A 25,165-nucleotide genomic window follows, 5' to 3' on the forward strand; every position below is an offset into this window, starting at 1 on the left:
GCCATGAGAGGTCCACCAAGTGAAAGAAGGGGGATGTTCTAGGCCTGGCGGAAATAAAGGATTGTGTGTGATCAGAAAAAGAGGTAGAAATGATGAAATCAAATTACCCGAATATTTTACAGAATCCCAGGTTTGTGAACTGTGAAGCATGAATAGGGCTCAAGTCCAGAGGGCGTAACTTAGGCGGGAGCCAAAGCAATGCAGTTAAGGCAAGCGGAGCACAATTGGGTAATTCCAAGAGTACCCATAACGGGATATCTGTCGTGGCATGAAGCATAGACAACTGGGAAATCTGAGCCACCAAGTAATACCTAGAAACGTGTGGAACTCCCAAACCTCCCTGTAATCTGTGAGTATATAGAGTGGCTCTCTGGGAGACCTCCATTTATTTATACACTGCACAATATCTTTGCGCATCTGGTGAGTGCGCATTTTATCTGTTTCCTGCCTCTCACTGAATTTTGGCAATTTTATGAAACTGGGAACATTGGAGTCACCTTGATTTATGTATGTTCTGAGAGCATGTTCCTGTTGCTGTCAGAATAAACAGGTCAGTGCTGCAGCTGAAAGCATTCCTGCAAAGAAAACAGCAATGATTAACAATAAAACAGTAAAAGTAGAACAATAACAAAAATGACAACAAAAAAAAACTAACTATTTTTGGTTTTTAAAATTTAAATTTTTTTGGGGGATTTGCAATTTTTATTTTTTTTTTCCCCAAACTTTAACGTTTTAAAAACAGATGGTAGGGTCTCTCCAAATGCGATAGCCAGTTTCCTGACTACCTAGCATCTTTTGAGACCCTGTGGAAATGTGCCCTGAACTGTGCCGTGCTGTACCCTATACTAACTGCACTAGTGTATGGTAGCGACGGAAGCAGTCCTTGATGCAGAGGCCAGGTTGGTCAGGACAGGAGGGATAAAAAAAAGCGTCTGTCAGGCCTAATTCCATGTCTGCTACAGACACAACATCTTTTTTGGGGGTTCCTTTGGGTTGGGGTACCAGGAATGGCATCGAGAAAATGCCTCTGATGCATCTGGCTAACTGCATCTGGGTTGGGGGTTGGGGCCACAGCACATTCTAGATACAAAAGGGCCGTGATGATCTCTTCCTGGAATTTTAGGAAAGATCCACTATGTCCAGTTGCTTTGTAAAAATCAAAAGTGTTATATAACGCCAATTGAAATAAATAAACAGACACTTTTTATACCAGCGTCTGGCTTTTCGGGAAACTAAGTACGGCGTCATCATCTGGTCGTTGAAGTCCACCTCTCCCATGTTAAGGTTATAATCGTGGACACAGAGGGGCTTCTCAACAACACCTGCTGCCTTGGTAATTTGGATGGTCGTATCTGTGTGAATGGAAGACAGGAAGAAAACATCCCGTTTATCCTTCCACTTCACTGCGAGAAATTCTTTGTTTCTCAAGCAGGCTTTGTCCCCCCTTTTAAATTACAAAGGCGTTATATGTAGTCAATTGAACTAAATAAATAGACACCTTTTTGTACCAGTGTCGAGCTTTCTGGGTAACTAGGTATGGATTCATCATTTGCTCGTTGAAGCCCACCCCTCCATGTTAAGGTTATAGTCGTGGACACAGAGGGGTTTCTCTTGTTAATTTGGACTGTCACGTCTGCATGAATGGAAGACAGGATGAAAACATCCCATTTGTCCTTTCACTGCGAGCAATTCATCGTTCCTCAAGCAGGCTTTCTCCCCCTTCCTAAGTCAGGTATTTACAAGCCGTTGGGGGAAGCCCCGGCGATTAGGTCGCACTGTGCCACATGCGCCAATTCCAAGATTGTACAAATGTCTAACTAGTGGCACGTTTGAATAAAAATTGTCCACGTATAAGTGGTACCCCATATGGAAAAAGGATGATGCCAAGTGCCAAACTATCTTGCCAATGCTCCCCATGTAGTCTGGGCATCCGGCGGGCTCCAGATGACTATCTTTTCCCTCGTAAATCTGAAACTTTTATGTATAGCCTGTTGCTCTCTCACAGGTCTTCTACATCTTGACCCTATATCTGGCACGCTTGCTGGGGATAAATTGTTTGAATGCAAGGCGGCCAGAAAAATTAATGAGGGACTCATCAACCCAAATCTTTTGCTGGGGAGTATACACATCTGCAAATTTTTGGTTAAAGTGATTTACGAGAGGCTGAATTTTGTGGAGCCGATCAAATTCAGGGTCACCCCGAGGATGACTGAGTGTATTGTCGTTGAAGTGTATAAAACGCAATATCGTCTCATATCTATGCCTGGCAATGACAGCAGAGAACATGGGCATATGATGAATGGGGTCTGTGGTCCAATACAACCGCAATATTTTTTTTAGTAATGCCCATGTTGAGGGTTAGGCCCAAAAAAACTTTAAATTCGGAAACTGTAATGGATTTCCATACGAATGGTCTGGCAAGGTTTGAATTTGGGTTGGCGGTGATAAGTTGATGTAAATCAATGCATAAAGATCATCTGTGAAAAACATCTCCAAAAAATCAAAGGGAGTAGTTAAATTTGCTGTTTCCACCTGAATTCCGGGTTGGGCAGTGAATGGGGGAAGTACGGGTGCTGCAGAATTTGTAGGCTGCTGTGACATAAATGTACAGATTTGAGTAAATAAGATGTGACCTGTAGAAAATATGACAATGTAAATCTAGTTCATTCCGTGTCATTAAAGAAATATTCAGTCATAGGTACTCAGACACAGATGGTCCCCAGTTAACATCTGAAAAGACAGAGCAGCTTCCTCAGGCTAAAAGTGACACCTTGGTGCTAATAAGGTTTGTCATCTTCTGGGGAAACCGGGAAGGAAACGGCTGGAGACAGGTTGGCTTCATGACAGCGGGAGACCAGAGCTTTGAAGTAGTATATCAGGGGATCAAAGGAGTAGGTTTCATCCCTCATAAAAGCTAAAATATTAGTTGCAGAGAGATGAAAATACTTCCTTCTGATGGGGCACTCTGTAGGCTACATCAGCATATAAAAACTATATTTGTGGCCTAGGTAGAATTCCAGAAAAATGCAGGAAATGGTTATGTGGCGTTGGAGTGCGATAGCGGAACAGTGATTGGTACTGTCGCGATCAGACTGATGCGCTGGTGTTGGAAATCCGATCCCCGACTTGGTAATTCAAGCCAATCTTGGTCCAATTGACTTTGGGCAGGTCAGCACCCAGTACATCCTGTGGCGGGTACAGGAACACCCCCCAGGGTCAATTGGGCAAGAACTAATGTCCCGCCTACGTCCATATCCCCATAAATTGAGGACCCTGACATTGGGACATTGTAATTCGTATGGAGCTGGTTCAATTGACTAATGGATTACAGACTCTCTCACTTGCTCCAGTCGCAGGATAAATCTTGGTAAAAGTTTTATTTCTGTTTTATCCTCTTTTATTTTATAGTGAATAGTCTATGTGTCTTCTTGTATTTTTTGTAACTTTTTATACTTCGTACATATTTTATGCACTGCTCACTTTCGGGATAATAAATCTTAAAATTAATAAATGACTTCTGTGTATTTAAGCACAGGCTCATATCTTCGGAGAGATTGTATTGTATGTTAGTGCCTTTAAATGCTCGGTCAAGTTCATTGACTGTATGCAATTGCACTGCCTGTTGGCAGATTGCGTGCAAATTGTAAAGGTAACAGATCTGCCAGACGGAGATCTGTGTGTGTGGGGTGTCCCAACATACCGTTCTGCGGATAAACTGTTGGGTGGTGGCCAGCTACCGTTTGTGGTGTGTCTGGTGTGTGGACAGTGGAAGAGTGATTAACACCGGGGTTCTGGCTTGTAGGATAACAGGAGGGATCCTAGAAGGGTGTGTGATTTCTAAGCTGCTCCTCAACTCTAATTAGTGCACCAGATTGTATGTGAGATTTGTATCTGCCAGTGTGTGGTCAGCCATCCGGATGGAGTGGTCTCCCTCTGGTGGTGGCCAAGAGGTAGTGCGAGCTATGAAAGTATATCACGGCTGGTCTTATATACGGTTTTATATATTCAAAGTTAAGTACCCCTTATTCCCTCTTACCCCAAGTCACGGCCGCACGTGAGCGTTTCGGTTAGCTAGTCGCTGTGGGCGTGGTGTGGGTGAATCCGTGAGAGCTGCCAATCGGGATTTGCAAGCACATCCGGAAGGATACTAGGGGCTCTACAGGCCTGTGTGCGAATTCTTGGTGGCCGCGGCACACTACTTGTGCTTACCACCGCACCAGCTTATACTGCACTTATGGGACTCGCCACGTCACCAAGTGATACTGCAGTGCTGGTATGTATAAGACAAGGATGTACTAGGCCGCTCACCAGTTCACCAAAAGGTAGCACGGCACTAGTACTGGCACTCTGCTGCATATGAGAGTCCTCATGCGTTTTGTACCACCTCAGCAACCTGGAAATGGGGTCGGATACGCCTGATCTTAGCAGGGACCTCTTTTCCGTCGTCTGAGCTAACTGTCAGGGTGCCGCTGCTGTCTACAGGTTCGTATTCTGAGGCTGATTCTGTCAGTGAGTTTTCCTGTTTGCTCTCACCTAACATGCTCAGAATCCTCTTCACTAGTGTACCTTTGGTTGGACATTTTGGCCACTAAATTTATAGGTACCTAGTGCGACTCACGGGAAAAAGAGTGCTTGGCTGTCAGAGACTGCTTGAACCGCTACAAAAAATTTTCCGACAAGTGCTAACAGAGATCAGGCCTGATTCTGTGAACACTGCGGTTTTGTGTGTAATGTATCGAGTGACACAGGACAGGGACCGATCATCCGATTTTAGCCGGACATCACTGTCCGAAATCGAATGTTTGATCCCTCAGGGATCGAATCGTGACACCCGCGAGTTGATGGGGGCGCATCCCCCCCCCCCGCCCGTGAAAACATTGGGAGCGCGAATCACGTATATATATGTGATTTTTGCGAAGCGGTGACGCCCTGCCGCAGTATATGTATTGTGGCTGGTCGGCAACCGGTTAAAAATAAATGAACAAAAAGGTAATAAGTTGGGTATTGTACTTGCCTTTCTCTTGGATGCTGTTGTGCATCTGCCTGCCAACGTAATTCCAGTGAATGTTGAGTACTTCAATTCCTGCAACAAAAACATGTACTACAGTGCTGGATGCATCTTTTCTGTGAGATTGGAGCAGCTCCACATTGGCGAGTGAAGCACCTTTGCAAAGGTGCCATGGGTCGAAGATGGGAAAAAGGTTAGTTTAATATCTAACATTTTTCTACAGATGATTTTTACAAAATATACCCTAGCAATAGGAGCTTCCCGCACCCCACTGTAGGAATTTGTCCAATCCCTGCTCAGGTTTATGATGGCAGTTGATGAGAGCAGCTTCAAATGCTAAACAGTGGCATTTAAAAGTGATGGTTACACACACATTTTTAAATTACTTCAGTAGATTGTGTATAAAACACACCCGAAACTGTACTTTTAAATCAAATGTTAAGAGAATTCCTCATTTATCCAGATTTACTGCTACAGGGCGGACATTCTGTGCAAAATCACGTATATAAACATAATTTTGCATTTCCGCCACAGGGGGAGCACAGCTTCGTCTGTGATTGGACAGAGCAGAAGTCAATCAAAAGGTGCTGGCCAATACATGAGCCTGTCACCCTTTGATTGCCGAGGACACTGACATAACAAAGCAGAGCAGTGTTATGTCAACAGCAAACTGTTGGATTTTATTTAGAAAATAAAATCTAGCAGTTTGCCTAGTATAAACAGTACACACAAAAACACTGTCTAGGCACAAAACCCTTTGATTGCCCTATGTTTAACCCCTTCTTAGCCAGTGTCATTAATACAATGACATTGTAGATTTTTAGCACTGATCACTGTATTCGTGTCACAGGTTCCCACAAAGTGTCAGTGTGAGTTAGTGTAAAAATGTCCGCCGCAATAGCGCAATCCCGCTTTAAGTCGCTGGTCACTGCCATTACTAATATTAAAAAATAAATTCTAGTATGTATACCGCCATTTGTAGATGCTATAACTTTTGCTCAAACCAATCAATACGCTTATTGGGACAAAAATATTTGACAAAAATATGTAGCAAAATACATTTTAGAAGAAATTTGATTTTTAAAATCTTTTTATTGGATATGTTTTATAGCAGAAAGTAAAATAGTTTTTTTTTAAATGGTGTTTATTCATTTATAGCGCAAAAAATGAAAAATTCAAATACAACTAAAAGCTCTATTTGTGGGGAAAAAATTACATTAATTTTATTTATGTACAGCATTGCATGACTGTGCAATTGTCAGTTAAAGTAACAGCGCCGTATCACAAAAAATGGCCTGGTCAAGAAGGGGGGGTAAATCTTCCGGAGGGCAATTTGTTTACCACTTATCCTCCGGAAGATGGACACATTCTTTTATTATCTGTTAACTTATTCTGCGGTGGAATCACAGTTGGTTAAAGGGAGAGGCACGATGTGAATTCACTTAAAAGTGAGTAGTAGTTGTATACAGGAGCGGACTGACCATTTGTAAACTCGGGAACTGCCCGAGGGCCCGGGGTCAGTAGGGGGCCCCATGAGATGCCCCTGGTACCTTTCATAAGCTTTTTTGAGTGTAGTTTGAGTGTGGGTGAGGACACAGGGGCCCCATGATCCCCTATTGCCCGGGGCCCCATGAGTTGTCAGTCCGCCCCTGGTTGTATAGATAGATTTTGTTACAGCATAATACTATTTAGTCATTTATTTTCCTGGATGCTCTTGACACTTGCATTGGAGGGAGGAGGATTATTCTTGAAAGCTTATGTGTGAAGGTTGAAGTAATCAGTGTTTTTTTCAGAAGGCACAGTTTTTAGTAGAGGAGGGTAAGCGTATATACAAGTGATATATAAGTTAAATATGAGCGCCATTTATTGGATTCTGAGCACATTTTGGAGTATTTACATGCTGCACCATGTAGGTTTTTCCTGAGGGTTACTATCCTGCTGTTTGGAGTTTAACAGGATGTCAAGAGAGTGTGGACTTTGTGATTGGAACGTATTTGCAACTGATTGAGATACATACGTGTATTTACCTAATAAATATGGTCTATAAATTTAATTCACCTGCCAGGGAGCAGAGGGTTTTCAGATGCTGGGACTGTTTGAGAAGTATAACTCTAGTGCGCTGATATATAAGGCCTATTCCCTTCATGAACAGGCCATTTTTTGCATATTGCACTCCGCAACTCTGATTGCCAATTGCGTAATCATGCAACACAGTATCCAAATGAAATTTATATACAGTTGCAAGAAAAAGTATGTGAACCGCTTGGCATTACGTGGAGTTTTGCATGAATTGGGCATAAAATGTGCTCTGAACGTCATCTAAGTCACAACAATAGAAGAACACAGTCTGCTGAACATAATACTACACAAACATTAGATGTTGCCATGGTTTAATTGCACATAACATGTAAATATTCACAGTGCAGGGAGTAAAAAGTATGTGAACCTATGTGGACTTAATAACTGGTTGACCCTCCTTTGGCAGCAATAACCTCAACCAAACGTTTCCTGTAGTTGCAGATCAGACCTGCACAACGATCTGGAGTAATTTTGGACCACTCCTCTTCACAAAACTGTTTCAGTGTAGCAATATTCTTGGGATGTCTGGTGTGAATCGCTCTCTTAAGGTCATGCCACAGCATTTCAATCGGGTTGAGGTCAGGACTCTGACTGGGCCACTCCAGAAGGTGTATTCTGTGCTGTTGCAGCCATTGTTTTGTTGAATTACTTGTATGCTTTGGGTCATTGTCCTGTTGCATCACCCATCCTCTGCGGAGCTTTAGTTGGCGGACAGATGGTCGTACGTTTTCCTGCAAAATGTCTTGATAAACTCTGGAATTCATTTTTCCATCAATGACAACAATCCGTCCAGGCCCTGACGCAGCAAAGCAGCCCCAAACCATGATGCTTCCTCCGCCATGCTTTACAGTTGGGATGAGGTTTTGATGTTTGTGTGCTGTGCCTTTTTTTCTCCACACATAGTGTTGTGTGTTCTTCCCAAACAACTCAATCTTGGTTTCATCTGTCCACAGTATATTTTGCCAGTAGTGCTGTGGAACATCCAGGTGTTCTTTTGCAAACTTCAAACGTGCTGCAATATTCTTTTTGGACAGCAATGGCTTCCTCCGTGGTGTCCTCCCATGTACTCCATTCTTGTTTAATGTTTTCCTTATTGTAGATGTGTCAACAAAAATGTTAGCATGTGCCAGAGATTTCTGTAGGTCTTTAGCTGACACTCTGGGATTCTTCTTTACCTCATGCAGCATTCTGCGCTGTGCTCTTGCAGTCATTTTTACAGGACGACCACGTCTAGGGAGAGTAGCAACAGTGCTAAACTTTCTCCATTTGTAGACAGTCTGTCTTACCGTGGACACATGAACATCAAGGCTTTTGGAGATACTTTTGTAACCCTTTCCAGCTTCATGCAAGTCAACAATTCTTGATCGTAGGTCTTCTGAGAGCTCTTTTCTGCGAGGCATGGTTCACATCAGACAGTGCTTCTTGAAACCAGTAAACCCAAAACAGGTGTGTGTTTTTTAAGGGCAGGACAGCTGTCAGCAACACATCCAATATCATCACACGGATTGGAGTCAAGGTTGGCTCACTCCTGGCTCCAATTAGCTCTGGGAGAAGTCATTAAGCTAGGGACTCACATACTTTTTCCTCCCTGCATTGTGAATGTTTACATGTTATGTGCAATTAAACCATGGCAACATCTAATGTTTGTGTAGTATTATGTTCAGCACACTGTTTTCTTCTATTGTTGTGACTTAGATGACGTTCAGAGCCCAATTCATGCAAAACTCCATGTAATCCCAAGGGGTTCACATACTTTTTCTTGCAACTGTAATTTTTTTTCACACAAATAGTTTTCTTTTGGTGGTATTTGATCACCACTGGGTTTTTTTTTTTTATTTTTAATGTACAGTTAGGTCCATATACATTTGGACACAGGCACAATTTTCATACTTTTGGCTCTGTATGCCACCAGAATGAATGAAAATGAAACAATACAAATGAATGTGAAATGCAGACTTTTAGCTTTAATTCAAGGGGTTGAACATAAATATCAAGTACAAATATTCGGAACTGCAACCATTGTTATACACCGTCCCTCCATTTTCAGGGGCTCAAATGTAACTGGACAAATTAATATAATCATCATGTTCGTTCATTAACATTTTGTTGAGAACGCTTTTCTGGCAATAACTGCCTGAAGTCTGGAACCCATGGACATTACCAAAGATTGGGTTTCCTCTTTTCTAATGCTTTGCCAGTCCCTAACTGCAGCTGTCTTCAGTTGTTCTTTGTGAGTCTTTCTGCCTTTAGTTTTGCCTTCAGCAAGTGAAATGCATGCTTGGTTGGGTTGACATCAGGTGACTGACTTCGCCATTGCAGAATATTGCACTGCTTTTCCTTCAAAAGCTCCTGGGTTGCTTTTGCAGTGTGTTTTGGATCATTGTCCATCTGTACTATGAAGCGCCTTCCAATCAACTTAGTATATCTCTAAACACTGCTGAATTAATCCGGCTGCTTCTGTCTTCTGTCATATCATCAATGATCCAATGCCACTGGAAGCCATGCATGCCCATGCCATCACACTGCCTCCACCATGTTTTACGGATGACGTTGTGTGCTTTGGATCATGAGCTGTTCTAAGCCTTGTCCACACTTTTTTTTCTTACCGTCATTCTGGTACAGATTAATCTTCGTTTCATCCGTCCAAAGAATGCTTTACCAGAACTGGTCTGGCTTTTTTAGATGTCTTTTGGCAAAGTCTAATCTGGCTTTTCTATTCTTCAGGCTTATGAATGGTTGTGGTGAACCCTCTGTATTTGCTCTCCTGAAGTCTTCTCTTGATTGTAGACTTTGACAATGATATGTCCACCTCCTGGAGAGTGTTCTTCACTTGTTTGGATGTTGTGAATGGGTTTTTCTTTACCATAGAGAGGATCCTGCGATTATCCACCACTGTTGTCTTCCGTGGGCATCCATGCCTTTTTATGTTGCTGAGCTCACCAGTGCATTCTTCTTTCCTCAGAATGTACCAAACTGTTGATTTGGCCACTTCTAATGTTGCTGCTATCTCTCTGGTGGATTTGTTTCATTTTTGAAGCCTTACAATGGCCTGTTTCACTTGCATGGACATCTCCTTTTGAACGCATGATGTAGGTTCACAGCAATAAATTCCAAATGGAAATACCACACTTAGAATCAACTCCAGACCTTTTACCTGCTTAATTGATGAAGAAATAACGAAGGAGTAGCCCACACCTGGCCATGAAACCGCTTTTGATTGAATTGTCCAATTATTTTTGGTCCCTTGAAAAAGGGGGGATGGCTACTCTTAAGTGCTGTAATTCCTAAACCCTTCCTCCAATTTGGATGTACATACCCTCAAATTAAACCTTAGAGTGTGCACTTTCAGTCCATTAATACCTGAAAAAAACTAAAATAGTGCCTGTGTCCAAATATATATGGACCTAACTGTAAATGGAAAAAGACCAACATTTTTGAAAAAAAAAGTTTTTTTTTACTTTCTGCTATAAAAAAACATCCAATATATTTTAAAAAAATGTTTCTTCATAAATTTAGGCTAAAATGTATTTTGTTACATGTCTTGGGATTTTTTTTTTGTTTTTTTAATGGTGGTGCTCAGCAACTTGTGACTGTGATAGTGTGACAGACAATCTGACACTGACGCTATGTGGGAACTGACTGACATCACCAGTGACACTAATACAAGAATCAGTGCTAATACTGTACATTGTCACTGTACTAATGACACTGGCTGGGAAGGGGCTAATATCGAGGGGCAATCAAAGGGTTAACTGTGTGCCTTGTAGTGTGTAGTGTGTGCTGATTTTACTAAGCTGATGTTTGTTTTTTATCTCTGCTTTGAAGGGGAAAAAACAGCACATTTCTGCTCTCGGTAAAGAGCCCTGTGGTGTTAGTAAATACAGGGTTCTCTACTGTCATTCACTAAGCCGATCAGCAGGTCCCGGGCTTAAATTATTGGCTGGAACCTGCTGATTGGCTTGTGCTGTAGCAAATGACAGCACAGAAGGGGTGGTGAGCATGCGCGTGGCCCCCCTATCCAGAAATGCTGGGTCATGTACATTTATGTGATCTGGCGTAGAGAGGTTGACTTGCTGCAGTAAATCCACATGCGGTGGTCGGCAAGTGGATAAGGTTTCACACTGTTGGGCCGTTAGCTTCACATATTTTAATGCTATATTTATCATTTATTTTAGAAAACATTGCTCAAAAATATAAATTTGTGTTTTTGTTTTTTTAGGACAGTTTAGCAATCGTGTATGATATGCACAATCCAACTCAGTACACAATTTATGAGCCGGTAATCAGGATTAAAGGAAGTATAAAACTTGCATCATCCCAAAGACCATTCAGTGCAAAGGAAGTGTCTAGCAAAACTCTGGATTCCCAGGCACTGAAAATGCTGCAACCATGCCTTGAGGGAAACATACACAGTGTTCTGCATGAGATTGGAGGAATTCGAGCCATGGTGTATTTGTTTGCACGGGTACATATTAGTGATCATTTTATAATGGATATACATTTCTGTTAAAATTTAAATGCACTGTGTGATGCCATGGTTCATATAGAACTGTAAAATGTAACAAAAACTGTTATTTCTACTTATTTGCCTTTGAACATTTTTCAAGTGTTTTGAATGAAAAATAACTCCCATGACCCCTTTTTTTTTTTTTCTTTTTTCCCCCACTATACACCACATGTGCTTTGCTGTAACACGTCAATGCCTGTTACCTCAGTGGGCCCTTACACTTTTATTATCCACCCTAACAAGTCTTTTAGCTTTATGATTGATTTGGTTTAAGCTAACATTTATGTGTAGGTCAAATTTAATTCAGCATTTAAGAGTGCTAGCATCATGTATAGTAATTTTTTAATGCAATATTCGTTGAGCATTCTTTATTGGCACTCTTTTTAAAGCAAAAGCTGAGGTGTCTCAAGAATCATGTGCTTAATCTCCAAGATTTGAGTTATCTTTTTGAAAGCCTGGTACAGCAAAAACACATCCACAAAGAAAAAACAGATTGACGCATTGTGCAGATTTCTTTGGTACATTGAAAAAAAAAAATATTACATAATTATCATATACCATTATTGTAACACCTTATTCTTTATTGCGTATTTAGTGCTTTGTGCTTGAGCAGCTTACCAGACTCACAGCTCCATTGCACATGTACTGAACAGTAGATATGCATGTCAGGAGACATGATTTCATTTACAGTTAAAAGATTAGTTTATTTTGTGTATTTTTATGAGATTTCTAATTATTTTCTGAGTATTGCTTATTAATAATACTGTATTTTAACATTTACATTTTTTAGACTGTGGAGATTAGCAGCTGTGAAAAGACTCAATCAATGGGATTAGAGATAATATTGTCCTTAACCAAATACAACCAGCAGAGAATTCAAGAGAGCAAACACTGTGATCTTTATTCAATGATTCACCAAATCTTAGTACGTCCTAAATGCATTGTCGGATTTCATACTTTAAAGGTAGGTCCTGTTGGGAACCTTATTTATCATTGTGGAGTAGTTGTTTAACTGCTTCCCTGATGCCCTATAGTAGAACTACTGCTGCAAGGCGGCAGGGCTGTGCAAAATCACATATATACATGATTTGCATTTCCAGGTAGAGAGTGAGCGCCACCCGGCCTGCGGCGCCATTGGCGGCTGTTGATGGCAATCACTGGGTCCCGGACAGAGATTCCCATCCCCACCGGCTCCTGGCGATCGCCTAGTTACACTGACAAGCTAGAGACCTGTGTGTAAACAACACAGGTCTCTCTCCTGGCAGGAAGAACATGCTGCGGTGTGTTTCTCTGCTTCTCTGAAATACACAGCTGCATGTTTCCCTAGTAAAACACACAGAGGACATTATGTAAAACAGCACACAGTTAACCCTTTGATCGCCCCAGATGTTAACCCCTTTTTACCCAGTGTCATTAGTACAGTGTCAGTGCTTTTTATTAGCACTGATCACTGTGTCAATGATGTCAGTGTGGTCAGTTCCCACCCAGTGTCAGAATGCCGCCACAGTCCCGCTATAAGTCGCTGATCGCCGCCATTACTAGTATAAAAAATAAAAATTCCAGTATATATACCGCCATTTGTAGACACTATAACGTTCGCGTAAACCAATCAATTTGCGCGTACTGTGTTTTTTTTTTTTATAGAAAAAAGTCATATTTTTTTAATTTTTTTTTCAAAATTGGCAGTCTTTTTTTTTTTTTTTGTTTATAGCACAAAAAATGCACAGGTGATCAAATACCACCGAAAGAAAGCTCTATTTGTGGGAAAAATGTGACATAAATTTCATTTATGGACAGTGTTGCATGACCGTGCAATTAAGGTAATGCAGCGCCATAAATGGCCTGGTCAGAAAAGGGGTGTTAAAACCTCTGGAGGGAAAGTGGTTAATGGAAATATTTTCTTAAATGTAAAGATTTTATCTAAAGCAAATCTCACAATTTTTCAAAACGCTTAGAGGAAGATTTTTGGGAGAAAAAAAAATACAATATGTTTAAAGTGGAACTTTTATTCAGAAAATTACGTCCTGCTAGATCACTTCAGGTTGGCCCCTTTCGCAGGTATAACTTTGTAAAACATTACAAATAAGTGCCTATACTGTTTAAAGTCAAGTCATACACTGTCTATCCTTCCCTGCAAATGCTCAGTTGCTCTCTATTTTTTGGCACTGATTTTGAGGTTGATCTGCTGACTGCCTCAAGATTCTGCTACTCAGGGGTTATGGGCTTCAGCAAAATGTCAGTCTCCAGCAAGAAGACACAGGAACAGTGCAGGAGACAATTTACAGCAAACACTTATTTTGCTAGCATAATTATTTGGACTGTGTGTTCCTTGCTAAAGAACACTTTCTTTTTTTAATCAAGTTATTTAAGTGGCTTTAAACCCTTACACACATACCCAGTGAAGTGAAGTGGTATCAGTTTTTCTGCAGTCTTCTCTCCTCTACATCCTTCCAAAGTCCAGAATCTATACAGCCTAAAGCCTGGTTCACTCCAATGAATTGTGCTTTTTGTCCATTTTGAAGTTCTTTTTGAAGTGTGTTTTTGCTCAATTTTCTTTTTTGCATATGAAAAAGTCCATGACCCTTTCCAAGAATACAGCAGCTCAAAAAAGCATAGATGTGAACATGCCCCATAGGAAACCATGTTAAATGGACTGTAGTTTGTTTCTGCAAAAAGCAATAAAAAATGCATTGGTGTGAACCAGGCCTAAGAGTTCAGAGAAAAGAGGAAAGAGCTGAAATACACTCTGCAGAGCTCAGTGAGGAGAGTTCTGAGAGCTGATTGGAAGAAAGAGACACACCCCTCTTCACAGAGCACACAGGAACAGAGCTCAGGCTGTCAATCTGCTGGAGGTAAAAGAAAAATGTGAAATACTACTGCGCTGACAGTGCCCCTTTAAAATTCCTGTAGTGTAATAGCTTGGATATTGCAATGGTTAAAAGTCACTAAAATGCATGGTTGCTGCCCCCCTTAACCTAATGCACAAATATAAAGAAAAACACCAAAGAAGACACCACCATTAGATATAATGGTAAATAAAGGGTTAAAATCAATATTGCACTCACTTTATAAAAAGAACGTAAAACTCATGTGCTCAGGGAAGGCATCCTGGAACCATAAGTATCTACAGAGTTCAGTAGGCAAGTGGCTGGGCAATGCTGAGGCAGCTGGGAAGCTGGAGAATTCCGCAGGCAAACAGCTGTTTATTGCAGAGTTAAGCCAGGAGGCTGCTGGTGAGAGGGGCGAGAGACCACTGTGTACTATGGAACGCAAGCATCTTCTCTGGTTTCTGTGTGGAAAGGTGGTGGCCAGGTTTGGCTGAGAGCAGCTCCAGTCAGGATCCTTTGGATTGGCAGTGACATCAGGGCATCAAAGGAGGTGTGGCTACGTGTTTAAGTAATTTAGACCACCAGTTTATCAAACCTTGAATCTTTAAACTATTCCTCTGTTTAACCCCTTAACGTTTAGTTTACTTTAATTACCTCTAACTCCTTATTCTCTTTCTCCATTCAGCTATTGTGTTCCTGCTGATTTTTTTTTTTTTAATTTTTTAACCAATAACATTTAAACTTTTTTTGTTTAATATTTTTACACATTTAACATATATTTACAAATTTCACGTTTAAAAAAAGCACAAAATTAAAAAAAATAATAATTTGTATATAACTCTGCAGTACTTTGTACCAGAAACATAATGTTAGTGTCATTTTTGACAAATTGCAAAATAAAAATGAACACTCTTTATTTGCAGTAACATTATTTATTTTTAAGCGAACACTGGTTGGGTCAAAAAAGTATAGTAAAGTTTAGTTTTTAAAGTTTAGTCTGAGGTTTGGAAAAATATAGCATCATTTTTGAAAGACAATATTGTCAAAAGAAAGCCTTGCTTGTCCTTAAAAAGACAATGTATGTTTTACTTTATCTTAACCACTTGAAGACCAAACATTTTCTGGCACTTTTTGTTTACTTGTTCAAATATTTTATTAACATTTTAACGGGGTTAAGACAAGGACATTAGACATTTTGTAAAATAAATGTAAAGACTTTTTTTAGTTACGGCAGTAATGTTATTATTGATGAGGGGAGAAGAAGAGTGCTGATACACCAATAATGCATTTGGAATGGCAGGAGGTAATCAAAAGCAGTATTCATAAATATAGCAAGATTGTAACAAATAGAGAATCATGCTCCCCAGTGCTGTGTAGGGGGGTCAGGATATGGGAACAGAAAATTAAGATGATCAAAAGAAAAGGAAAAAAAAGAAAAGGGGGGGGGGGGGATTTTCAGAGAAGAAAGAGAAAAAAAGGGGGGGGATGGAGGGGAGTAGGGTAAGGATTACCAAAGGTAGGTGGGGAAGGGAGAGAAGAGGTAGTTGACTCTACAAGTGATAAATAGTAAGGGGGTATCATGTGATGTCACTAAGTATGGTATCAAGATAGTGCAAGATATATGGGTTTATCATGGGGGAAGTGAGTCATCAAAATTTGATGGGAGGAAACGCTACCCATGGGTTCCAGACACTCAGAAATTTAGGTATAGTATCTAGTATCATAGCTTCTACTTTAGCGTGAATCATAGCCTGTGTAACGTTATTCCTAACTGCTACGATGCAGCTATGAGAGGGAGATTTCCAGGATTTAGCTATGACCTATTTGGCTGCTGTGGTTACTTGTAGAAGTTTAAATTGCGGTTTAGTAACGCCAGGAGTGCTATAACTGGGTCTGGTTGAAGCCTTTTTGCAGTAAGTCTGGACAAGATACCAAAAATGCCACCCCAAAAGGCTTGGACAATCGGGCAAGTCCACCATATATGAAAATGCGTACCTGGGCCTGCACAGCCTCTAAAGCAATCGGGGGAGTAGTTTGGTGTGTATTTTGCAATTCTGAAGTCCAATGTTTAAATGAGAGAGGAGAAGACCAAGCTGGGGGAAAGGCCGGGTTTCAGATGTAGGAGAGCAAGGGGTTGTGTAATGATTGCAGAAGATAATGGGATTTCAGTTTATCCCAAAGTGACAAGAAGTGGGACGTGATAGGGTTCGTTATCGAATGACTATCTATGGGTCTTAGCCATAGAAGGTTAGCGGTAGACAGGAGGTCACAGTCTATAAATTCAAGGACTACCCATTGGGGGCTTTCGTGGGTCGCGTGATACTTGGGTAATTGTGCTAGATGCGCCGCCTGATAGTACTTACCAACGTCTGGAAGACCAAGACCGCTGCCAAGTTTGGGGCGATGGAGGGTTGAACGAGGTATACGGGTGCGAATAGTGCCCCAAACATAGGAGAATATACATGTTGTAAAACGCGAAGGTAGTGTGCAGGTACTGGGATAACTCTGAATAGATATAAAATTTTGGAGAGGATTGACATCTTCACGACTGCTATCCTACCCAGCCAGGCAAGTGGTAAGGTGGACCATTTTGTCATAAGTGCTGTGAGATGGGTTTGCATGGGTGTATAATTAGCTGCATATAAATCCGATAAGGTGGAAGTCAGTTTTATAAAAAGCAATAGAGTGCTGTGACCAGGAAAACGGGAGAATCAGTTTCAGGTGGGCTAAGTCTCTAGGGGGAAAGGAAATATTAAGTGCTACTGATTTCTGAGGATTTATTTGGAGGCCTGAAAGCGAGCCGGAGGAGAGGATGTCAAGGGGGAAGTTAGAGTAGAACGTCATCGGCAAAAAGACATAACTTGTGGTGAGTACCACCTATCTCCAATCCACGGACACCGGGATTAGCTCTGATCAAAAGGGCCAATGGTTCTATGGCCAAGGCGAAAAGTAGGGGGGATAGAGGCCAGCCCTGCCTGGTCCCACGGGAAATTGAGCTGACCTGTGCCCTAGGTATCTAATTCTAGTTGAGGGCTCACGATATAGTGAGAAGATCCATGTTAAGAAGTGGTGGCCAAAGCCCCAACGGCGCAGAATATAGTGTAAATAAGGCCATGAGACTGTGTCAAAAGCCTTTCGTATGTCCATGGACAGGAAGCAGGCGGGAATGTTGCGAGATCTGGCTATATGTGCTAAAAGGGTTGCATGTCTGATGTTATCACCGGCTTGTCAAGTGGATATGAAGCCCATTTGGTCGTCGTGAATTAGGGAACCTATACATGAGTTGAGGCGCCTAGACATTAAATTGCTAGCAGAAATTCTCTCTATGTTGAGGAGGGAGATTGGCCTATAATTGGACCACTGTGTGTCGTCAGAGTTCGGTTTTGGAATCATAGAGATGTTGGCTTGTACTGTTTCTAGGTTGAAGGTGTGGCCTGATAATATAGCGTTGAAGGCATTAGTGAGGATAGGCGTTAGAAGATGGGCAAATATTTTGTAATTTTATATTAGGTGGCTGAGAAGCCGTCTGGTCCTGGGCGTTTACAGGGTTTTAAACATTTAATAGCGTTTAGGGTTTTGGTAGAGGTGATTGGCTGCTCTAAAGCTGTCGGCTGTTCCGATAGCTTCGGTAGGTAAAGGGGGGCAAAGAAAGTGTCAGCTTGGGAAGGATCAAAGGATGTGGAAGAAGAGTAAAGTTGCGACAGATGTTTGTGGAAGACTTGTAGGATGCGTTCTGGGATGCTAGTGAGGTTGCCAGTTGAAGTGCATAAGCGGATAGGTCTAGTGATTTGATCAAGTCTATGGAGCGAAAGAGCCAAAAAAGTGCCAGGCTTGTTTGCTTTTGTGTAGTATTTATGCCGGGAACTGCAAAGCGATTGCTTCGCCTGATTTGTGAGAAGCAGATCAAGAGCCAATCAAGATCGTTCTAAGACTTCCTGGTTGGCTGAGGAAGGGTTCGCCTGGAAGGCTTGTTAAGATTGGTTATAGACTTGTTTAAGATGGTGGCGGCGTTGTTTTTTCTCTTTGTTTAGAAAAGTTACTTTACTAATACAGAACCCACGTAAAACCGGTTTATGAGCTTCCCAAAGTAAGAGAGGGGAAAGGTCTGGAGTCTTGTTTAGAGATAGGTAGTCTTTAAGAGCAGCTTCAATATCCGAGCAATGTGACAGGTTTGCTAACAAGTTATCATTGATGACCCATGAGGACTCAGGAGGAGATTATGCCAATGAGGCAATGGATGTAAGTACAGCGCTATGGTCCGACCAGGGATGAGAGTAAAAGGTGTACTGGCGCTTTGTCGGGTTGAGTTCTCTCCAAGTGTCAGTCATGGAGTAACACTGCAATACGGCCTGGAAGGTTTGTTTGGAGGCTAATGGGGGGGAAGTGGAGGGGATTTATCAAGGAAGGAGCACATGGTACTATTTGAATCCCCACAAACAGGGTAGCACATTTATAAAAGTCAATGATCGATAGCAGATGGGAGTGGAACGGTAAGGGACCTTGATTTGGAGCATAATAAGTAGCGATAGTAGCTTATACGTCTAAAAGCAACCCAGTTAGCAATAGATAACGGCCTTTAAACTTATTATGTAGTGTAAAAGGTGTTGCATGGTGAAAGGCGTTAAGTACCCCCCTGCATTTCGTTGCAGCAGATGCTGTGTAAACCTGTAGGTAGCGGGGGCCCAAAAATTTAGGGGTAGACGTGGGAGTGAAATGCTTCTCTTGCAGGCACACTATATAAGCTTTATATGATGCAAACGAGCGGAAGGCCTTATTGCGTTTCTGCAGTATGGTTAGGCCCTGAACATTCAGGGTGAAAATATTTAGGCAACCCATGGGTAGAGTGTACAGTGTGTTAAATGATGAAGTATTTTCGTCTGGTTGGAAGTCTGGTAGTCTTGGTAGCAGGTAGTTGAGTGACATAGGAGAATAGGCGGAAATGTGGAGTCATACAGGAAGGGGGATGGAAGGACAGGTGTAGGGAAAGGTACCAGGGGAAGGACATGGGGGGCCATACTGGCCTAGAAAATGGTCCCTAGGATCACCCAGTAACGGGTGGACTAGGGAGCGGTAGTAGCCCAAGCAGTATAAAAAACTGCAATACTACAAGGGCTAGTGGAGAGTGCACAACTACGTGGACCATAGGGACGACAGCATATTAGTCGGTATATAATGGTAGGGTCCCGGGGATAAGGCAAGAGTATAGGTTCCTGGAGAAACCAAGGGGTCCTGAGTCCGGGCAGCGCCATCCATCGTTGTGGGCCATCGAGGAGTAGGGTATGCGGCATTGTGTGCGGCCAGGACTGGGGTCCCCATGTGGATGTTTAAATACAGCCATTAGGCAGAAGTGCAATTAACAGTATTTAAGACACACAAAAAAACCTCTCTCAAAACCTTAGGAGAGATAAGAGTCAAGGGGGGGAAAAATTTAAAAATTTCCCAGTATAAAAAGATATACTATACAAAAAGAGCCCAAAGGGCTAGTGCAAGGATACAAAGGGGTTTATTTACTAAAGCTGGAGAGTCCAAAATCAGACTCCCTTCTGCATAGAAACCAATCAGCTTCCAGGTTTCATTGCCAAAGCTTCATTGAGCAAGCTGCTAACCTATGCAGAAGGGAGTCTGATTTTGGACTCTCCAGCTTTAGTAAATAAACCCCAAAGAGTCTTCATCCCAATGAAGGATCAGAAAAGTGGACATCTCGGTCCTTGACCGATGTAATTGTTGGTGGCCAGTAGTGTGGTGAATAGGCGGTGAGGCCATGGTAGATTAGCAAAACTCATTCCATAGAGTCCTGTGGTGGCGGAGGAGAGGAAAAGCGCCCTCGTTTATGGGCATTAAGTTGATTGTTGGTGAGGTATGGAGGGTGGGACTAATGTGGTGAGCAAGACGCCGACCGCCGTCTGGAACTTTCTGGCAGGGTTGCTGGTGGCTGTAGCTGGAGGTTCAGTGGGGTGTTCAGTAGGTTATCAGGGGTCTTGCAGGTATAGTCTTGGGTTTGGTAGCAAAACCGTACTGCAAAGGGGAAGCTCCATTTATATGGTATGCCATTTTGTTAAAGCGTTTGCAGCTGAGGTTCCATAGCCCTGCGTTTAGCAATAGTAGTAAGGCAGAAGTCTGAAACAATTGGTAGGGATGACCGTGGAATGCTAAGGATCCGGCGTTGCGGGCAGCTTGTAAAAGTTGCTCTTTGGTGCGAAAAAAGTGGAGTTTAGCTATGATATCACATGACGGGCCATCAGTGCGTCGTGGAGCTAGAGCCCTATGGATCCTGTCCATTTCTAGGCGTTCTATTGGGATAGCTGGGGCAAGTTCTTGAAACAATGCTGTAACGGTAGATTGGACGTCAATAACCAATTCAGGGATGCCACGAATTCGCACATATGAGCGCCGGGCCCGATTTTCAAAGTCCTCGAGTTGCATTTTCATCGCGCCGGAGATCAAGGTCTTTAGTATGTGTTTGAAAAGATGCGTCAAGATCACCAACTCTCTGTTCCAGGTTAGCAGTGCGTTGCCCTAGTTTGCAGATTTCTCTGGACAGTTTATCTGTAATGCGGTCAGAAGTTTGTTTCAGGGCTTTACGTAGCATTTTTTCAACACGCATGAGAAGGTCAGGGGAGGTAAGATCAGAGGTGGGGGTCTCCAGGTCTATGTCCGACTCGCCATCTGAAGTGCAGGGTGGACTGGGTTGTGCTTGGCTGCAGGGCTGTATATGGCTGAGTAGGTTTCTTACTGCCAGGAGAAGGTGCGGCGGCCATCTTGGAGGAGGCTCGTGCCAGGGCCTCCATAATAGGTTTGCTGGGCGGCGGAGCCTGGTGCAGGGGCGCTCCCCTGACCATGCTGGCTTATGCCAGGGGGGTGTCTGCGGGCCCGGATCTGTGAGCGGGCGGCTGTCATCCCTGTGGTGTGACAGAGCCTCAGGGAGACATGTCCGTCCCGCCGGCTGCGCATGCACACTGCCAGGCACTTTTTGTTTACAATTTCAAATCAGTATTTTTGCTTATAATATTATATATATATATATATATATATACACACACACACACACAGTGGGGATCGAAAGTTTGGGCACCCCAGCTAAAAATTTGTATTAATGTGCATAAAGAAGCCAAGGAAAGATGGAAAAATCTCCAAAAGGCACCAAATTACAGATTAGACATTCTTATAATATGTCAACAAAAGTTAGATTTTATTTCCATCATTTACACTTTCAAAATAACAGAAAACAAAAAAATGGCGTCTGCAAAAGTTTGGGCACCCTGCAGAGTTAATATCTTGTACTGCCCCCTTTGGCAAGTATCACAGCTTGTAAATGCTTTTTTAGCCAGCCAAGAGTCTTTCAATTCTTGTTTGAGGTATCTTTGCCCATTCTTCCTTACAAAAGGCTTCCAGTTCTTTGAGATTTCTGGGCTCTGTCTGTCACGCACTGCTCTTTTAAGGTCTATCCATAGATTTTCAATTATGTTGAGGTCAGGAGATTGTGAAGGCCATGGCAAAACCTTCAGTTTACGCCTCTTGATGTAATCCCCCGTGGATTTCGAGGTGTGTTTAGGATCATTATCCATTTGTAGAAGCCATCCTCTCTTTAACTTCAGCTTTTTCACAGATGGCATCAAGTTACCATCCAAAATTTGCTGAAATTTTATTGAATCCATTTTTCCTTCTACTCGTGAGATGTTCCCTGTGCCACTGGCTGCAACACAACCCCAAAGCATGATTGATCCAACCCCATGCTTAACAGTTGGACAGAGGTTCTTTTCATTAAATTCTGTGCCCCTTCTTCTCCAAGCGTACCTTTTGCTCATTCTGGCCAAAAAGTTAAATTTTAACCTCATCGGTCCACAGAACTTGTTTCCAAAATGCATCAGGCTTGTCTATATGTTCATTTGCAAAGTTCAAATGAAGATTTTTGTGGTGAGGACGTAGAAGAGGTTTTCTTCTAATGACACTTCCATGAAGACCATATGTGTACAAGTATCTCTTTTATAGTGGAATAGTGTACCACAACTCCAATGTCTGCTAGATCTTTCTGGAGGGATCGTGCAGTCAAACGTGGGTTTTGAATTGTTTTTCTCACAATCCTGCGAGCTGTTCTGTCTGATATTTTTCTTGGTCTTCCAGATCTTGCTTTAACTTCCACTGTTCCTGATGACTGCCATTTCTTAATTACATTCCGAACAGAGGATATTGACATCTGAAAACGCTTTGCTATCTTCTTATAGCCTTCTCCAGCTTTGTGAGCGTCAACTATTTTCAGTTTCAGTTTTCTAGACAACTACTTAGAAGAACCCATGGTGCTGATTGTTGGGGCAAGGTCAGATGAGTCTGGGCATTTAAAACCTTTGAGATTGACATCACCTGGTCTTCCCAGACGATGATTGAGAACAATCCATGCCACTAGCAGGTCTCAGCTTTGCAAAGCTGGCAGTGCATGCTATAAATTCTGCAGGGTGCCCAAACTTTTGCAGACGCCATTTTTTTGTTTTCTGTTATTTTGAAAGTGTAAATGATGGAAATAAAATCTAACTTTTGACATATTATAAGAATGTCTAATCTGTAATTTGGTGCCTTTTGGAGATTTTTCCATCTTTCCTTGGCTTCTTTATGCACATTAATACAAATGTTTAGCTGGGGTGCCCAAACTTTCGATCCCCACTGTGTATATATGTGTATATGTGTGTGTGTGTGTGTGTGTATGTGTATATATATATATATATATATATATATATATATATATATATATCACAGGTGAAACTCAAAAAATTTTGAATATTGTTCATAAGTTCGTTTATTTCAGTAATACAACTTAAAAGGTGAAACTAATATATGAGACTCATTGCATGCAAAGCAAGATAGTTCAAGCCGTGATTTGTCATAATTGTGATGATTATGGCTTACAGCTCATGAAAACCCCAAATCCACAATCTCAGAAAATTAGAATATTACATCCCAATCAATAAAACAAGGATTGTACATAGAACAATATCGGACCTCTGAAAAGTATAAGCATGCATATGTACTCAGTACTTGGTTTGGGCCCCTTTTGCAGCAATTACTGCCTCAATGCGGCGTGGAATGGAAGCTATCAGCCTGTGGCACTGCTGAGGTGTTATGGAAGACCAGGATGCTTCAATAGCAGCTTTCAGCTCTTCTGCATTGTTCGGTCTCATGTCTCTCATCTTTTTCTTGGCAATGCCCCATAGATTCTCTGTGGGGTTCAGGTCAGGCGAGTTTGCCGGCCAGTCAAGCACAGTAATCCCACGGTCATTGAACCAGGTTTTGGTGCTTTTCCCCATAAATCACGTCTGCAGAAGGAAGCATGAAGTGCTTCAAAATCTCCTGGTAGATGGCTGCGTTGACCCTGGACTTAATGAAGCACAGTGGACCAACACCAGCAGATGACATTGCTCCCCAAATCTACACAGACTGTGGAAACTTCACACTGGACTTCAAGCATCTTGCAGTGTGTGCCTCTTCATTCTTCCTCCTCTGGGTCCTTGGTTTCCAAATGAGCTGCAAAAGTTGCTCTCATCAGAAAAGAGGACTTTGGACAACTGAGCAACAGACCAGGTCTGTTTTTCTTTAGCCCAGGTAAGGCGCTTCTAACGTTGTTTGTTCAGGAGCGGCTTGACAAGAGGAATACAACATTTGAAGCCCATGTCCAGGATCCATCTGTGTGTGGTGGCTCTTGATGCACTGACTCCAGCCTCAGTCCACTCCTTGTGAAAGTCCCCAACACTTTTGAATGGCCTTTTCCTGACAATCCTCTCCAGGCTGCGGTCATCCCTGCTGCTTGTGCACCGTTTTTTCCCACACTTTTCCCTTCCACATAACTTTCTATTAACGTGCTTTGATACAGCACTTTGGGAACATCCAACTTCTTTTGCAATTACCTTTTGAGGCTTTCCCTCCTTATGGAGGGTGTCAATGATGGTTTTCTGCACAACTGTCAGGTCAGTAGTCTTTTTCCATGATTGTGATTCCTACTGAAACTGAGAGACCATTTAAAGGCTCAGAAACCCTTTGCAGGTGTTATGGCTTAATTAGCTGATTAGAGTGGGACACTTTGAGCCTAGAATATTGCATCTTTTCACAATTTTCAAATTTTCTGAGATTGTGGATTTGGGGTTTTCATGAGCTGTAAGCCATAATCATCACAATTATGACAAATCACGGCTTGAACTATCTTGCTTTGTATGTAATGAGTCTATCTCATATATTAGTTTCACCTTTTAAGTTGCATTACTGAAATAAATGAACTTTTGCACGATATTCTAATTTTTGGGGTTTCACGTGTGTGTGTGTGTAATATAATTTTTTTTTTGTTTCATTTTTTTTTTTATCAAAGACCCTAGAGAATGAAATAGTGATCTTTGCAATTTTTTATGTCATGGTATTTGTGCAGCAATTTTTCAAATGCAATTTACAAAAAAAATACACTTTAACCGTTTTCTGTCACCTTATAGCAGATATACTGCTACAGGGCGGCAGGGGTGAACAAAATCATGTGTATACCTGTTTTAGCATTTCTGGGTAAGGGGTGCATGCCCTACCCGCACTGCTATTCGCGGCCTCGGCTGTCAATCACCGGGTCCCGGCCGGTGATTACTCACCAGCATCTGGTGATCACGGAGCGTTACCAATGGGGGGTTCTCTCCCCTGTCAGCTCCTGCACACTGCTTTGCATGGCTCTGCATAGCAGAGCCATGCACAACAGTGTGCTTACAGTTGAAAGCATAGACA

The 25,165-nt window shown here is 42.0% G+C and overlaps 1 protein-coding gene across 1 annotated transcript in view; it reads left to right on the forward strand.

Moving 5' to 3' along the window:
* The window catches only part of LYST (lysosomal trafficking regulator), a 310,685-nt gene that overhangs the window by 112,680 nt on the left and 172,840 nt on the right, over positions 1-25,165 (forward strand). Inside the window, exons 16-17 of the mRNA XM_089668582.1 lie at positions 11,307-11,552; positions 12,385-12,558. Coding sequence (XP_089524708.1) covers positions 11,307-11,552; positions 12,385-12,558 — 420 coding nt within the window. The remainder of the gene's footprint in view (positions 1-11,306; positions 11,553-12,384; positions 12,559-25,165) is intronic.

Source organism: Staurois parvus, unplaced genomic scaffold (assembly GCF_062004578.1).
Source record: "Staurois parvus isolate SC_StPar_1 unplaced genomic scaffold, SC_StPar_1.0 ptg000059l, whole genome shotgun sequence".
In the NCBI taxonomy this organism is placed as follows: Eukaryota; Metazoa; Chordata; class Amphibia; order Anura; family Ranidae; genus Staurois; species Staurois parvus.